Here is a 19,047-nt window from a genome sequence, read left to right as displayed (position 1 = left end):
TGTTTCTTTAACAGTCCCGAGACAAAAAAAAATTGACATGTTTCAGAGTCAAAACAGTTAGAACTAAAATTATGCTTGATGTATAATCATAAATTGATTCAAACGTTGAGGAGCTATTTACACAAATCAGTTGATTAATTGTAAAATTAAAATTTAAATTTAAATACAATCATTTCACATTTTGGTAAAAAAAAAGATTATATTGACATGTATTAATTAATTATGATACATTAGAGTTAAAATAAGTTGTCGACTACATAAATGCACACATTTGAAAGTTTTCTAAATTTGAAAATTTTCAATATATGATCATTCATATATTTTAGTATAAACCATTTGATAAATAAAAAAACAAATTTTATTTCTATAAAGATTATCTATAAAAGTTTATAATATCTTTTTGAAGTGCAATTAAACTAATAGTATTCTGTTTAAAATTTAAATAAAGTTTTGATCATAAGAGTCAATTTCAAGGACTTGGATTGTTATAAAATGGCGATCGTTTAAGTATGTTTTTTTCTATTCAATTTGAGAATCATCTTAAGTAATATGTGTTTTTTTTTATTACGACTTCCTTTTGAGTTGCATCATTACCTTAGTCCAGCTATGTTTGCGCGCATTTTCACTGACGACCTCATTATCAAAATCATTATTTTGCAGGTCTTTTATCAAGAAATATACCAAATCTTCGGGTATTTTGCTTCTGCATGCTTCGTTAATTGCAGTTCGTTTGTCAAATAATGCGTTATCAACTTTTCTAAGCAACACTTCTACAACGGTTTGTTCTCCACACCGACACGCTTCATTTAGTAATGTTGCCATTTCAAGATGTTCATGATTTGGATTATCTAACAATACCTCTACTATTTCCTCAAAGCCAGACTTGCATGCAGTCAACAGCCCCGTTTGAATATTGTCTCGGCTGATTTTATTTTGTAGACAATTAACTATGTCTATCTCACAACTTTTACAAGCATTTTCGAATGCTGCTCCAACGGTATTGATATCCGGTCCGTTATCCATTATCCAGTTGACGACCTCTAACCAACCAAATCCACTAGCTTTGTTTAAGATGTTATCCATTTGAAAGCCATCTGCATTTAGATTTTCGAGTAGAAATAAAACAACTTTCTCATTGCTAACTTTTTCACATATTCTTGTTGATAATTTGTGTTTGTCAAACATTTCCTTTTCAAACGTAGAGAAAAGTAACTGTACGATGCTGATATTACCAGCTGCACATGCTTCGATTATAGCACAACCAATGTTAGGCAACATATAGTCTGTTTTCTCAAGAATCCAATTTAAAATATCCATCCATCCGTTAATGCAAGCAGCAATCATTACTGTAGATAAATCAAACATTTCTTTTGCATTATTTTCTAAAAGCCAGCTTACTACTTCTGCTCGCCCAAATGCACAGGCGTCATTCATTGCATTACTGAAATTGAGATGACCTTTTATAGGAAGACTGAATATGTTCTTCACAACTTCCACCCAGCCAAACCCGCTTGCTTCAGCCAGGATTGTATTGGCATCGATTTGATCAGGGTTTAAATTTGAGAGTGACCAACTGATAATGTCACATCTTCCATTCTGTGACGCTATATTGACTGCGTCAGTGATATTTAATTCGGTATAATCAATTTTCGTTATGATCCATTTGAATATGTCGATCCAGCCCTCCGAACATGCTTTGCTTAAAATAGAATTGTAACCACAACAAAGATGTGAGTTATTCTTTAAAATCTTCAAAATAAGATTCTGCATACTCGGATCATGTTTCGATTTATCATTTCTGTATATTATAGAAGTTTCCGGATTGCTTTCATTACTTACCAGGGTAGTAAGTAGATCTAAAATATTCAAGGAGTCTTTGTCACAATGTTCAAGCACCCATTCTATTATATCCGTTCTTTCGTATGTACAAGCCTCTTTAACAAGAATATTTAAGTCTAAATTCATTTTTCCGCTACTCTTAATAAAACACTTGATAATAGATAGGTCATTTGAATTGTTCGCGCATGTGTTTTTGATAGCTGTTTGGACATGAATTTTATCTGTAGGTATATTACATATCATCCATTCGACCACTAAACTTTTGTTACTCTGGCATGCACTATTGAGAGCTACTGACATATCAAATAAATCGATATCATTTTTCTCCAAAAGCCATTTAGTCATCCCTAAATTGCCATGCCTGCAGGCGTTGATCATTGCCTTTGATATATCAAATTCACCACAGTTTAATTTATTCCACAGCCATATGCCAATTTCTACACTGTTTATTGACTGACTTCGGCACGCCTTTATCATTGCAGTGCTCAAGTCAAAATGTTGAGTTTCGAATCGTTCCAAAATGAATTTGACCGTGTTGAAATTACCATTCAAACAAGATGCATTCAGGGCTGTCTTCGCGTCTAACACTTGACTACCACACTTTTTGAATATCCATTCAAGAATATCTAGATTGCCTTTTGTACAAGCATTGATAAATGATATATTCATGTCAATCTCTTTGTCATCAGTATTTGCTAGTAACCACATAGCTAAATCTAAACCATCTAGTCTAGAACAGACATTACTCATTGCAATGTTGAAGTTCAACAATGTATTATCAACATGTTCCACTAACCATTTAACTACTTCAGTCCTACCTTTTGAACACACTCGATTCAATACTGTGTCTATACCAAGTAAAGAATTATCTATCTTTTCTATTAACAATTTGATTATATCCTTATTAAATCTGAAGCATGACACTAGCATTAACCCTTTCAATTCTGTTATATATGGCAAAACGTCTTCATCAATACATCTTTGTAATAAAAGGTCAATTATTTCAACACCAAGATCATCATCGTCAACATCAAAATAATAATATTCCATCTTATCAATAACACAATCTAGTGCTGTTTTTACGAAAACCAATGTACTATCAACATTTTCTAATAGCCATTTGACAACACCCACGCGACCATTTAAATACGCTCTATTCAATACAATGTCTATACCAAGCAAAGAATTATCTACTTTTTCTATTAACCATTGGATTATATCCTTTTTAAACTGGAAGCATGAAACTCTCATTAACTTTTTCAAATTTTTGTTATATCGCAAAACGTCTTCATCAATACATCTTTTTAATAAAAGTTCGATTATATCAAAATCAAGATCATCATCATCACCACAATCGTCATCATCGTCATCATCATCCTCTTCATCCTCACCAATAGCATAATCTAATGCTGATTTAACGTCAAAAAACCTATTGTCAACATTGTCTAATAGCCATTTGACAACATCGAAGCGACTATATGAACACGCTCGATTCATGACTGTGTCTATATTAAGCAAAGAATTATCTACTTTTTCTATCAACAATTGGAGTATATCCTTTTTAAACTGGAAGCATGAAACTCTCATTAACTTTTTCAAATTTTTGTTATATCGCAAAAAGTCTTCATCAATACATTTTTTTAATAAAAGGTCGATTATATCAAAATAAATATTATTATCATCATTATCATCATCATCATCATCATCATCATCATCGTCATAATCATCATCATCGTTAGCATCCTCTTTATCCTTACTAATAGCGCAATCTAAAGCTGTTTTAACGTCAAACAACGTTTTGTCAACATTTTCTAGTAGCCATTTGACAACTTCAAAGCAACCAGATGAACACGCTCGATTCATTATTGTGTCTAAACCAAGCAAAGAATTATCTACTTTTTCTATTAACAATAGGATTATATCCTTATTAAATCTGAAGCATGACACTAGCATTAACCCTTTCAATTCTGTTATATATGGCAAAACGTCTTCATCAATACATCTTTGTAATAAAAGGTCAATTATTTCAACACCAAGATCATCATCGTCAACATCAAAATAATAATATTCCATCTTATCAATAACACAATCTAGTGCTGTTTTTACGAAAACCAATGTACTATCAACATTTTCTAATAGCCATTTGACAACACCCACGCGATCATTAAAATACGCTATATCCAATACAGTGTCTATATCAAGCAAAGAATTATCTACTTTTTCTATTAACCATTGGATTATATCCTTTTTAAACTGGAAGCATGAAACTCTCATTACCTTTTTCAAATTTTTGTTATATCGCAAAACGTCTTCATCAATACATCTTTTTAATAAAAGTTCGATTATATCAAAATCAAGATCATCATCATCACCACAATCGTCATCATTGTAATCATAATACTCTTCATCCTCACCAATAACATTAACTAATGCTGATTTAACGTCAAAAAACCCATTGTCAACATTTTCAACTAGCCATTTGACAACATCGAAGCGACTATATAAACACGCTCGATTCATGACTGTGTCTATATTAAGCAAAGAATTATCTACTTTTTCTATTAACAATTGGATTATATCCTTTTTAAAGTGGAAGCATGCCACTCTCATTAGTCTATGCATTTCTGTTATATATGGCAACACGTCTTCAGTAACTAATCTTTTCAATAAAAAGTCGATGATGTCAAAATTAAAAAACTCACTGTCATCATCATCCTCTTTATCCTCGCCAATAGCGTAATCTAGTGCTGTTTTATCGTCAAACAACGTATTGTCAACGTTTTCTACTAGCCATTGGACAACAAGCAGGTTTTCATCTTTGCACGCATCATTCATTACTGAATCAAAACCGAGCAAAGTATTATCAAAATGCGCTACCAAAATTTTGATTTTATGGATTTCATTATTGCGACATGCACGATGAAGAATTTCGCGAATATACGCCATGTCAAATAATGAGCGATCACTATGGGTTAATAATAACTCAATAACTCGCAATGATATCTTTGGAAACTCATCGAGTGCTGCATATATTGCCTTATTCATGTCAAGCAGTTTATGATGAACGAATAATATCAAGAACCCCAGTATTTCAAATTTGTCATCATAGCAAGCGTCAGTAAATATCCTTTTCAGGTCAAATAGAGAATGATCGCACTTGTCTAGCACACACTTTGCTATATCTGATCTATTAAATTCAATTCCCTTGTTCAATACAGATTTCATGGTTGGAATGTCAATAGCAGTACTACTAATACTTTGAAGTAGGGCTTTTATTATGTCAATTCTGTTAAAACGACACGCGTAATTCAAAGCAATATTGGTATATATCAATTGATGGGCATCACTTTTTAACAGCATCTGAACAATTTTGATGTTATTTACCCTTATTGCCGTTTCAATTCCTGCCTTCATATCAAATTGTTTATGCACAACATTTTGTAACAAAAAATCTAAAATATGTATTTCATCTTCGCCTTGACATGCTATGTTTAACGCCACTTTCATATTAAAAAGAGAATTTGATTTAAGGTAGTTATTTGAATTCAGAGCCTTTATCAGCCACTGAACTATCTCTAATTTGTCCTGTTCACACGCTTTTCTAGCACAGTCTATGACTTCAGGTAATGTGAAATGCCTAATGATTCGTAATAATTGGTTTACAATACCACTCTGCCCTTTTCTACACATCCTCAGCAAGATATTCATATCAAACGATAAAGGATCCAAGCTATCTACTAAAAGTGTTATTAAATCATTTCTCTTACTGATACAAGCTGCTAAAATCGCCTCGTTAAGGTCAAATAAAGATTTATTTGTGCTTTTGATCAACCATGTTACCACACAGATGTTTCCTGCACGACAGGCTTCATTCAGAACAGTTTGCATATCAAGAACGGAAATTGGTTTGAAATTTTGCATGAACCACTGAACAATATGTATGTTTCCTGATGAACAAAGTTCTCTGATAGCTGTTTGCATATTGAACGTTGATTTGTTAACATTTTCTAGAAGCCAATGAATGTTTTCATCCTTTTTTCCGTTAATGTTTATGTCCATAGATATAAGGGAACAATTTATTTTCTCTACTAACCATTTCACAATTTCATATTTTCCTGAACTACATAACTCTTTTATTAGACACGTTAAGTCAATTCCAGCAGTGCTAGGATCTTTCGTCAATAAGTGCAAAAGGTTTGTCCAGGATCTAAAGCATATTTCAAAACATAAGGCTTTTCTGTCTAAATATTCCATGCCAATATTTTCTAGCAGCCATATCATTAGTTTTTTGTTCGTCGGAGGTGTTGAACAAACAACTTTTGTGAAATACTCGTCGTTATCACGCGTAAGTTTGAAATCTTGTATCATACTCAAAATCCGTCTGAGAATATTTTCTGAATGCTCTTGAACTACAGCAGATAGAAATACTGACAATACAGACGCTTTACAACACTGAATTATTTCATTATTACTATCGTTTTGAAAGATAGAGCGAGTGTGCCATAACAATGGAAACAGCGACTCTGTCATATTCTTCTGTTTGATAACATTTTCAAGTAAAGCGACTGGAAGATAGAAATTGACCGATTCTGATTCGTCTTGGTATGAAATTATAATTTTCAAGTGTTGCAACGGCAAAACTCTATGGGCCTCATCAATCAAATGTTCAACAAAGGTTACGTTATTTTCTCTCATTATTTCTGAATCACATAAAAGCTGAATCAAACTTTGAGATTTCAGAGAATATTCGTTTTGGAGAATTTGAATAATGCGTTTACAAAGATTTGGATAGTATCTGACAGGAATCTTCATGACTATTTCTCCTTCCTTTTCTTGAAATCCTTCAAGGCGCACCATTTCTCTGATAAAATCAAACGCCAATTTAGACAAAATTAGCACTGGATTAATTCTACTGTATGAAATTAGAACACTTTCAAATACTGTCTGATGCTGAAATTTGTAGGAATTTGTACAATATCCTTTTATTAGATATTGACCAATCATCTCATCAATTGCATCGAAGATATTATGTTCCGAAATGGAATTTGGACTATAATCGTAGCATGAAATTATAATTTCGCTCATTTTGTTAGAGTTTATTTGATTTTTATCTAAAAGATCTCCATTTAAGAGAACATATACAAGCAAAGAGTATTTTATTTTGTCAGAAAAAACTTCTTTGCCAGATTTCCGCAAATTTTCTATCTCTTCTGTCAGACAACTGGACGGGTGTTTGAAGAACGCTTCCCCTAGTCTAGTAAATTTTCTATTTCCTGTAAAAAGGCAACATGTTTGGGGGAAACCTAGTATTGGCTCAGTTTTTATAACCTGATTTAGGGTAATACGATTCAGTTTGACTGTAACTTTGTCATCTAAAATGACTTCGTCTTTAAAATTTTCTTGTTCGTTCAGTCCAACTATCTGAAAATTATTAACATGACAATACCCGACAAACAATGCTTTCTTTTCCTCCATCTTTAATTCTAATTCCTTTGAGCAAAGATCTACTTCAACACTTTTATAAAATAACCTATACGATGAGAACACCCATTTACATGACCGTTTAACGATATCTCTAATAGTAAAAATTACTTTTGTTTTACCCATATTGACATAAGCATGAACCCTATCGAGTATTTCAATATCTGAATTCTGAGTAAATACATTATTAGTCCTACCAAATATGTCTTCACACAAAATAATGGTCTCCACATCTCCTTTAAAGGAATCTTCAAAATCTTTTAAGTCTGATAATTTAATGACATCATACCCTTGAAGTTTATACTGCCGTAGAATTTCCAAACTGTTTCTACTTTTTCCAGATCCAGCTCGTCCAGTGAGTACCAATATATTGTTATCTTGAAGTAACTGCACACAGGAAGAAACCACAGACGTTGTTACGAATGTATTTTCCTTGCTGTGATTATCAATTTCTAACATGGTTAAACCTTTAAAAAAGTGTATATTTTATTATCATACTTCATGTTAAAATGGCAGATTTTGATAGTCTAATACGAGGGAGACAATTTACTATATCCCATTTATGAGCGGTAGACATTTTTTGAATGTCACCTTCTCGTACAGACCAATCGATAATTAATATTTAAAAGGACAATAAATTGAATTTGCATCATTTGATTGCAGTCGAGAAAACGAGTGACTGTTGAAAAATTATGTTAATCCAATTCTTGAACAGAGGCATACATATATAATAAACTTAGTCTTCTGTACACAATTTGATATTTTTTTATACATCAATTAAATATAATCATGAAATAAATATCTCAATCGGTCAGTGCTGTTGTGAAAATATGCCAGCTAATTAATGGTCGTATTTTGAAGTCGAAATTAACCAATTGTCACCTTTGTAAACAATCACCAAATAAACATTGATATTTATGTAAGCACAGGTATAGAGAATATCTCAGTAAATTATAGGATAAATAAACTAATATATTCCAGTTTGCATAACTCCATTGTCAAAATGTCTATCAAACTACTTTACTTCAAACAGCTTTCACTGTTTCCTTTTTTAGATTAAGCTTATAAATTTTTAGTATTTATATTGATAGACGAATAATAACTGTGCAACTGCTTCACTAAAACTCATGGTAATACCTCGACTTTTGTAGTGGTTAATTATTAACAGATAATCAATCAAAAGTAAAGTACATACCAATGAGCTTTGATCTCTTGGACAAACCTAAATTAGAAAAGTAAACAGAATGAATTCCTCAATAGATACAACCATAGCTACATAGACAATAAGACAATTACCCTTTGATAAACACTTATTACTTAGTGAACTATATTGATATTTCGACGCTATGCTTGGGCTTATTATGTTTCATGAAACTTATCCGTTAGCAGGGCCTCTATGATGAGCCCCGTAAAATTAATATAAGCAGGTCTTTTTTTTTCTTTTTTTTTATATTTTAGAAATTTAAAAGTGTATAATATACAAAGTACTATAGTTGAAAAGAAGACTATAGCATTTGCACTTGGATTTTTTGATTGATTGGTTCGTGCTTGGAACACCACATTTAACAGTATTGTGATCAAAACTAGGTGAATGACTTATCTACTGCTACGAGTTCCTGTCTTATGACCTTTTGTGTGGTCTTCTTGTAGCTTGTTTGTCTCGATTGTAGAAAGTCTTGGAACCAGACTTTAAAATTTGTATTTGCTGCTTTTCCGCATTTAAAATACGTGGTATTTAGGAGTAATAGCACATTATTGAACGGCTCAGAGTCAATATAATGTGTGTACGTAGGATTACCTGTCTTTCTGTGGATTTTAACTTATACGTTAAATATCGGAGTCAACGTTTCGGTCTGGTTAACAACAGCGTTAATATTTATATTACATTTAAATGTGTTCGTCTCGAATATGTATATTAAATTGCAACTGGACGTTACGCAGTCATACATCACCATCATCATTCAGTTTTGTACATTTACTTTGTCCTGGTTAATCATGTTTGTTAACGCTCGAAAATCGCTCTTACATGGGACAATTATGCCCCAGTTCAACATAAATTAGAAAAGAGTAAAACATGATCGGAAAGGAGTATTTTTTTTAGATTGAAATTTAGTCAATTACCAAGAAGACATCAAATACTATTCCAATGGTACTGGAAGCAATGTAAATTATTCAAACCTAATTTCAACTAAAATCTAAACCTGTATTGCGGGACATATGTATTGTTCATGACGCCTAAATGAGATCAATTGTAAAAAGTTTTTGGAAAGCATGAGCTTGTTTACATTTTTGTATCTGAATTCAACATGTGCCTTGTTTAAAGTTATAAAAAATGTTGAACATTTTTGCTATTAAAGTACTATATAACCACAACAATGTACATTATACGTTGATAAAACATAAATACCCTTTTCATCTATGCATTTCTCTACTTTTTCTGGAATGCTTATTGCAAGTTCTTCAACATTTTTCGACATCATTTCTACTGTATTTTCTACGGTATTCAAACGCGTGTCCATATTTGTTTTAAAATCTGCAATTGACTTCACAACGGAATTAACTTTTTGATCTACTTCTTTTGTTTGCTCTTTACATTGTTTTGCTAATTTATTTACAGAATGCTGGATAGTTCGTTGTTCTCTGCAGTTTGTCTTGTAGTACTTGTCGAGTTTACGGGGAATGCGAATTTTTAAGTCCTTGACCTCATTTGCAATTGCTTCAACTGTTTTTTCATTTGCAAGTTTAGACATTTTCTTTGAAAAATCTTTTTTAAGTTTTCCTACAGATGACTTTACCTCTTTACAGCAGATTTGAATATTCTGTGAGATATAAAGTAGAAAGATGTAGACACATGTTTTTAATATTAAATATACAAATTCGTTAATGTGAAAGATTTAAAAGAATCTGTATCAATGATTTTTTTTCCAGATTGCTTGAAGAAAGATACATACAAGAAATGAAATATAACAAGAACTATCTTTAAAAAAGATATCCGACGTATTTAAATTTGAGTATTATGCTTAAAACTATCATTTCGATAACCTTCAGAAGCACGATGACTAATAATGATGCAGGACCTCTTTAATAAAATCTCCATCTGAATATAACTACAAGAATTGCTTTACTAAGTCTGTATGTTATATTAAGGCAATAATATATAAGACTATTGTGATGACACCTAACATTTTATTTGTCAAAAAATCTAGTGCAAATAAAAAGAAACAAATATACATTTACTACTGTTAACATTAAACTTAATTCATGTTTAACAAAGCTAGAAACTATTGGTAGCATAAGTAGTATCTTTCTGTATACATTCACCAAAATCCCGCGGAAATCTCACATGCGTAGGTGCGTTCTAAAAGTCATGTACATTCGTACAACAAAGTTCACATTAAAAATTATATAATTGTCCCGAATAAACAGCTGTCATGGATGCAAAGAGCTATTGGAGAAACAATTATTTTAATAGTTCAAATATTTATAGTTTTTTACTTGCTTTCCATCACGATATAATTTTCGAGACGTTTTTTCAAACACAACCAAATAACCCAACATGACAGCATTTCATCCAATCACAGAAAGGATTTTCGAGCATGCGTAGTCTGGTGCCATAGTGAAGCGTCCTTAAGTTCAAAGTGCACAAACCGAAACTATACCGACTACGTCGGAAAAAACCCTGATATAAATGAGAATGGCGCTTAGGAGTATTGTCCTTGTCCAAAAGTTGTATTTTTCTATATTTGAATATTCTCAATAGTTAAATCATTTTTTTAGTTATAAAAAAAAATCTTTTTACGTTAACGCTATACAACATGCAGGAAGCTAAATGTTTTTTTCTGACTTTGATATGAATTAAAGTCATTAGTCATTTACTGTACAATGTCTTGGCAACACAATACCGTGCTTAAAAATAAGTTAATTAAAGATTTCTTTTATAGCAGAACTGTTTTAATTGTATGAAAATCAATTCGTTTTAATGCAACAAAAAATTATGTTCTTCCCTTTACAAAAGATTAACGTAACTATAAATAAATAATTAATGTGTGTTATTTTCATTTACATCATTTATTGTTGATGCCGGACATTCGAGTATGTTTTTTCTCAGTTTTTCCAAAGTTTCGATTTTATTATAATGTAAAACCATTCTTTTAATTCATTGCAATCAGCAAAATATTGAGAATAATCCTACTTACATCTTTCATTTCATTCACATAACGAAGGTGCTCTAACAGAGAATTCTGATATTGAAGACATAATGTCGCATCTAATGTTCTATTTTGTAAATCTTGAAGACTCTGTTTTACTTCACCTATATTTCCACATACGGTTGCTATTGCCATCAGGTTTTTTTCTATGTCATTGAAAACATGCTTGTAATCTACATCGGACATTCTTGCTTCCTGAACATGACCGTATTTTACGTTTCTTATGTCAGCTAAATCGGCCACACTTTTTCTCAATGGACAACAGTATTGAAGAAGTACCCCTTGTAGCTTCAAATCTAAATGGTGAATACTGATTCCCGGTGTGGCGGACACGGAGCAAATACTGGTTGTGCCATTATATGAACGTTTTCTGTCATTTTTACAGGGTAATAATAGAGACGAAAACATGTTGTTCCATTCTGAATGAATGATCTGAGGTCGATCACATGGAAATACAAAGCCAGATGGACACAGACAACAATTGGTATTATTGTTCAAAAGATGGTATATAGTATGTTTATTTGAGTTCAGGTAATCTTCCAAAGACTCACCTTTGAATTGTAAGCAGCTATACCAAAAGACTTCATGGCAAAAGTTTGTAAGAATACATCTTGCCAATGATATATCCAACACATTCGTTGATATTCCGTTTTGTGCAAAACTACAACATACTGGTGACAGTGTCTTGAGTTTCAAAACATGACAAGGTAATTTTTGTGATAATTTGTCATATAAAAGTTCTAGCTGCGCTGGATATATGATTCGAACAGACGGTAACATGTAAGGACAAGCACACTGACAGCATTTACCTCTATTGTAACACAAATGGTAAGCTTCATGTTGGTTCTTATTGAGAAATTGTTCAAATGTTAGACTTTTGTTTTGAAGATCTAAATCCACCAATGCAATCAATGCAGTTTTCGTATGATCAACAATTAAAATTGCATTTTTCAAAAAGTTTTCCTGTTCCTTTTGTGTCATTTTTCTCACCTGTTTAAGTAAACTTTTTTGTAAAAGCTTAAATCTAATTGATATATAGATACATTTTCTTTACAATAAGTCATTTTTTTTAAATATTTGAATCTTAATATAAATGAAAAGAGTAAAGCATGTTGAGCTATTTTTGGATTTAACTACTATATTTGAACATTTGAAAACAAACTTTAGAAACTAAATATACCTTGCTTAAGATAACTAATCAAAAACATTTGTTCGCCGTGATATACACCTTGCGTAATGCAATCAACATTCAATGCATCAAAAGCATTTACTATTTTTGAAAACTTGGTTTGGCTCTTTTTAAAACGAACTCACCACATTTTTCATCAGGAACAAATGTTAATTAAGATTAAATTAATGATCAACTTACTTTTTAAATAGACAACTTGTCTTAATATTTTATTCCGCCGATATTCACATATTCTCAACTAAATTTATCCAAATCAAAGATGAGGATGGCAAAAACGATGCAAGATTATCTAATATTAAAAGCCATAATCAGACAGATGTGAAATTCCCCGTTAAACATGAACTCATTTAAAATATTGAAATATTGTTATGTAATATTGGTAACAGTAATAGTGTGTAATAAAACATAAAATAAATTAGTCACGTAAACAATTTATTTTTAAAGCTATACATCCGTATCAAACCCATTTAAGATACCAGACTAAAACAGAATAAAAGACATTTTTAATGAACGCATTCCTTCTATGTCCCCTTAAAGTTTAAATGTACAAACATGATATTACAATCACGTTGGATTTCACAATCGACATGATTTTGCGGTCTTAGAAGAATTCAAATCTGTGTACTCATCGAATGTGTTCTATTCCTGACTGAAATTTAATTGTACTGAATATTGATTCACATCTGGCCCCGGCGCCATAAAACTATTTGAGTAACCTTTTTTTAACTCAGCCTGAGAATTTTCTCAACTTTTTTATTCTCAGCAAAATACACCGCCATAAAATTCTCATATATTTTTTTACTCAGAGTAAAGAATATTCTTAAATATTTGAGTATAGCCAAAACCATACTTAAGTAAATAAAAAAATCTTACATGTTGCTTTTGAGGGTATTTTGATATAGAATTAAATGTCAATAAGGTTTTTAAGGATTCCGAAGCATATGTGAGACATATAGTAAACATAAATTTGGTCTTGAATTTTTTTTAAAGTAGAAATTTTGACATTTCAAATTTTAAAATCTCTACTTTAAATGAAATTGTATCCGAAAAAAACCATAATGTCTTATAATTCTGTGATAGCATATGAGAATCGAAAATTTAAGTTGATAACCCCATCTTTGTTAGTTGGTTGTAGCAAATTAATCTTATCGATTTTTTAAAGAGACCACAAAAAAGCAACCAATTAAACAGCTGCTCATTGTAGAAACCCCTACACTGATAGTACATGTATTAAATATACAGCTTGTATATCAGATCTTTATTTGAAATTTCATAAGATATACAAGGTGATTTTCAGAATGGAAAATACCCCCCCCCCCTTTTTTTTTAAAAAAAGAAAGAAATAAGGAAGAAATGTGCAAAACACAGAAAAAGAAATAAGAATGAATAATGGGGTGTTAAACTTGATGTCCATTTACCAAATATATGAATAACAATCAAGTATACCAGATGTCGTTCATATTTCAGATATCCCAATTTTAAGAAAGAAAGTTTAATAATCCCCTCCCTTGTTTGGTTTGAAACAGATCGAAGTTAAAATTGATTAATGTATCATTTGTACAGCATAGTGACAGATTCGGGGGAAGGGGAAAAGTGTGTGGGGGGAGGGGGGATAACTGGGTAGTGTCGTCATTTATATGTCATTGATACAGACAGAAAAAATACACGATCAGAACACAAGAATTTTACAGAAAACATTTCTTACTGAACATGCTGAATAGAGAAAAAGGGCCAATAGAATTACAGAATACGGGAAAATAGAACCACCCCACGCCCCTTTTCCCCTTATCATACCCTCATACATCAATGTGACTGACAGTTTTGTTTGTTACATTTAAACAGTTTTTATTTTCGAAAACAATATTTTCACAAGGTGTTGTTAATAAATGAAATGAACAATGAAATATGCCATGCAGTTTTACTACTTGCATAATTATTAAATTGTATTAAACTATAAAATTCTGTATCAATATCTCGAATATTGAAAACGAATTAAATTTTTTGTCGAAAACATTTTTTTCTGTCATTTTTAGCATTAAACATAGTGGCAGCTGAGGGTGAAACAAACATTTTATTTTCTCAGGGTCAAAAACAAATTATTTTTTTCTCCTAAAACTGAAAACAAATCTAAAAAAATCCCCCACCCCCCAGAAAATCAAATGATTGCTGCCTAAAAGCATCTGGTTTTTTTATGTATTTTTTTTTTGCTGGTAGCTCTGTTACACTTTAATAAACAAATGACTTAAAATTTTAACATGTTGTCTTCTTATGTCGTCTGAATACATAATGAATGTTATTAGTCCGTAACAAATGTTTATTTAGCATGCCATGCACGATAGAAGTGCGGACGTGAAAAAGCACTCTTCATGTAAACGTCTACGAAGACTTCATGTATTCAAACTGTATTAAAAAATATATAAAAGTAATATATATTTACAACGTACGGGTAAATAACTCAAAATATTTCAAAAATGTTCTCTTATAATTTCAAACAAGTGCCCACTTATACAGTATCCTGTGACTTTTTGTCCATTTACAGATGCTTTGAAGTACAAACTTTCCATTTACCGATGCTTACAAAATGCTACTTCAGTACTTGTCATTTTATCTATCATATATTCTTTTTTTATGTTTTACATTATTGCCAAAGAGATAAAACTGAGTTTAAGCGAAGTTTGGTATACTTTTTAGTTTTCAAACATCTATTTTACCGCTTACACAACTGAAAGAAAAAAATTCTCAGAAAAGAAAAAAAAATCTCAGCTAAGAATATTCTCAATGTTGAGAATATTTTTTTATGGCGGGTGAAAAAGTTTTCATTCTTAGCTGAGTAAAATAATTCATTCTGAGAATATTTTTTTACTCAGAAAAAAAAAGGTTTATGGCGCCGGGACCAGATGTAATACATGCATAGCATGAGACCATTACTCTGTCGACATAAGCAATGGGGCCTTTTTGTGCATGCGACTCCAGGGATTTTGATAATTACTTGATTTGTCTCTTCCAAATGTATTAATCAGATTTAAACATCGGTCAAGCATAAGCATGAACAAAACAAAACATTTTTGATTGAAACATAACAAAATCCTCAATGTAAAGTTTTGGGTTAATATGGTACTGATTACTTTTCTGGAATAATATTCATCGCTAAATTAAAGATGAAAGGTATGGGAATATGAACTTTAAATTTGTTTACTTCCGAAAATGTCAGTTCTTGAAATGTATAGGAGAACATGCTCCATTTGAATCATTTCAGTAACAAAACACATACTATTTAGTTTTCTCTGAAGCATACTTGATGCAAATAAGAAGAATATAAATACATTTAATAAACCACAAAGTGGGAGGCAAATCAATGATCATATATATTACTCGCTATAGATCTATGGTTTATTAAAAACAAATTATTTAACATGATTTTATATAAACGTGATAAATCCTGTAGATATGGTACAATTGTAAATTAGACAACATAACCAATAAAAATAGAGTGAATGTAAGAAACTGTACGTCACCGCACAATCTGAAAGAATGAGAAAGCATCAAACCAATTGGCAAGATTTATAAATCGCCAACAATACAAAATGTAAGACAAGAAAACTAACGACTTGATATTTGTACAAAACAATGATAAAAAAATTATATACATTAGAAAAAACAACCATTTAGTTACTGGCTACCAACTTTGGACCTGCCAACACATATAGCACCGGGATAAAACATGTTTTCAGCATCAGAACCCCGTCTACAAACCCAATAACTTTAGGGGAGTGGGAGTGCTGAAATAACATTAAACTAAAAACAATCTGTTAAAGTATTTAGTTCATCAGAACGATTAAAAAGATTCACAAGAGCCTGCATCGATCACTTTTAAACAAGTCAACCATTTTGATATTTATTTGGTTCCTTAACTTCAACCATTCATGGTTGCTTATTTACGAATCCTGAGTGGTAGATTTGTAGGATTTATATTGATTTAAATTTTAAACCTGTTTCAAAAAGTTTAAACTAATTTTTTTTAAATTGGGGAAAACAAAAATGTTATCTATTGGGACAATTTGGTCATGTTGAATTTATTGTACATCTTATTTTGCTTTAAATGTTTCTCTTTAACTATAGCTTTTAATTTATTTTTTACAGAAAACTAATAAAAATCATCATTCATGTAATTTTAGTAAACCAAGGGCTTTTAGTTGACATTCTGGCTATTGACTTATTTCTTATGTCGTATTGTTTTTAACATCTTTGCTATTAGAATTTCTCTCTATCTATTATGGTTTCTACAAAAAAGGAATACAAATCATTTCTCATGGGGAAAAACTTCCTTCAGCAGTCATTTAACCAATTTTACCAAGTCGATCAACTCATACTTCCTTTTTTGCTGCTTATTTGGTTCATCGATCTTTTTTTAATCCTGTTTTTGGTTTTGGTGTTGGTTTTGGATAATAAGATATTAAACAAAAACTGCATAAACTGAATATAATCTGATCCGATCCCCGGAGACCATTGTATTCTACATATCACAAGAAAACATTCAGATAAGAGTTAATAACATTTTACCTAATAGTTTCAGAGGATTATATTTCTTTTAAAGAGTTTACGAAGACGGACAGACAGAAGGATGACGACAAGGAGAACAGGGTAATGAAAAAAGACCACATTATCTTTAGGCCAGATTAGCTCAATAGCAAAGCTAATAACTAACAAAAATACTAAAGACGCAAAGTGCCAATCTGAAGATAGTTGCGTTTTCCAAGCTAATGCAAGTATCAACTTTTAAAATATGAAAAACGAGAGTCGAAAATGTTATTTCAAAGTATTACTAATAATGAATATGCATTAAATGTGTACACCGTATAATGGTCATTAAAATCGAACTGTTTAATGTTTAGTGTAAAAAGAACGGTTACCATAAATATTAATAAAATTGACACTAGCTCGGCCAATTGAATAAACAAATATGCTTGTTTATGTATCTTTCACATGTTTCAAGGGAGCTGATGTTTGTCTTCCGAAAACCTTGATATAGTGGCAAACATGTCTTGATTGGAATCCCAATAGTTTTACAAATTTACAAATATATGAAGAATTCTAGTACTGATTTCAAGTTCGTAGTATAAGACTAAAATGAGGCAGAGAAAGCCGAGTGTCTTGTTTCCTTAATGTCTAGTATATTAATGGATCCACACAGAAAAGTTTGGAGTGATAAGGGAAAGAACATTACCAATCATAAAATATACCAAACATACAATTAACTTAAGAAAAATATAATTTCCTTCCTAAAAAAAACAATATTAAAATTATAATGTACATCAATTTTCCTTCATACTTTCTCTCTCTTTCTACCCCGCTTATTAAATAAAATTGATATCTTACCTGTTGATGCTCTGGTGTTTCCTCCCTAATCTAAGACTGCAAGATGAGCTGGTAGTGGTGACCTATGATAGATACAATTAGTATATCAATGAAAAATAACTAAATCCTAGATAGATTTAAGCACACAAAAATAGTGCCCGGAGAAAACCATCGACCTTCGACATGAGTCAATTATGATTGTAGTCGAGTGCACCTACACCAGCAGGGTTCGAACTCACAACCTCAGTGTTGAGCGGCTAATGATGACAGTAGTAACTACTTAACCATGCTACTAACTACACGGCAACCGATGATCCTACCATACAATAGTGGGTATAATACGGTATCTGTGGGTGGGATTGATGTGATTATAACACAGAGGACATTCGATATTCCACTGAATATACTAATTTACCGTTACTTTGGAGCAGGATTCATAAGAAAACTTCAAAAACAGAAAGAAGAAATGCACACGCACATTGCAAGGGTAGCGAATTTTACTTTTAGATATACTGATGATGGCATTTCACTCAACAGTATCTCAGTGTGTACTTGCAACTCATATATCCACTGAATATACTAATTTACCGTTACTATGAAGCAGGATTCATAAGAAAACTTCAAAAACGGAAAGTAGAAATGCACACGCATCTTGCAAGGGTAGCGAATTTTACTTTTAGATATACTGATGATGACATTTCACTCAACAGTATCTCAGTGTGTACTTGCAACTCATATATCCAGTGAATTAAAAGATAAGGATATTTCCAAGCTAGTCCTCCCTTTCCAAGCAATAACATGCCCTCTGTCCTATTGTATGGTGTAAACATAGTTTGTTTAATACGTTACTGGTTTCAGTATTTACAGTTGTGTTCATATGGTTGTTTGTTGGAAGTTGACCGATTATCGTGTTTTAGATGTTTATTGTGATGAAAATTCCACGAAAGAATGACATCGTTCTAAAAAATATAATCC

The 19,047-nt window shown here is 31.5% G+C and overlaps 1 protein-coding gene across 1 annotated transcript; it reads right to left on the bottom strand.

Moving 5' to 3' along the window:
• Positions 1–564: 564 nt before the first annotated feature.
• On the bottom strand, positions 565–18,193 carry LOC134698018 (uncharacterized). Its single transcript, XM_063560306.1, has 6 exons — positions 18,094–18,193; positions 11,517–12,518; positions 9,728–10,139; positions 8,516–8,542; positions 3,597–7,787; positions 565–3,374 (listed from the first exon to the last, which is right to left on the bottom strand). Exons 2-6 carry the CDS (start codon positions 12,507–12,509, stop codon positions 565–567), a joined length of 8,433 nt encoding a protein of 2,810 aa, XP_063416376.1. The 5' UTR covers positions 12,510–12,518; positions 18,094–18,193.
• Between the last annotated feature and the right edge of the window lie 854 nt (positions 18,194–19,047).

Source organism: Mytilus trossulus, chromosome 14 (assembly GCF_036588685.1).
Source record: "Mytilus trossulus isolate FHL-02 chromosome 14, PNRI_Mtr1.1.1.hap1, whole genome shotgun sequence".
NCBI lineage: Eukaryota > Metazoa > Mollusca > Bivalvia > Mytilida > Mytilidae > Mytilus > Mytilus trossulus.
The sequence above is the reverse complement of the archived record's forward strand: the minus strand, read 5'-3'. Positions and strand labels throughout refer to the sequence as shown.

Excerpts from the sequence above, each read along its gene's own strand:
- LOC134698018 (XM_063560306.1), bottom strand. The coding sequence starts at position 12,509 with ATGACACAAAAGGAACAGGAAAACTTTTTGAAAAATGCAATTTTAATT. Across the intron at positions 8,543-9,727 it reads GAAATGCATAGATGAAAAGG|GTTTGTCCAAGAGATCAAAG; the intron begins GTATTTATGTTT and ends TTTCTAATTTAG. Across the intron at positions 7,788-8,515 it reads CAAGAGATCAAAGCTCATTG|GTTTAACCATGTTAGAAATT; the intron begins GTATGTACTTTA and ends ACTTTTTTAAAG.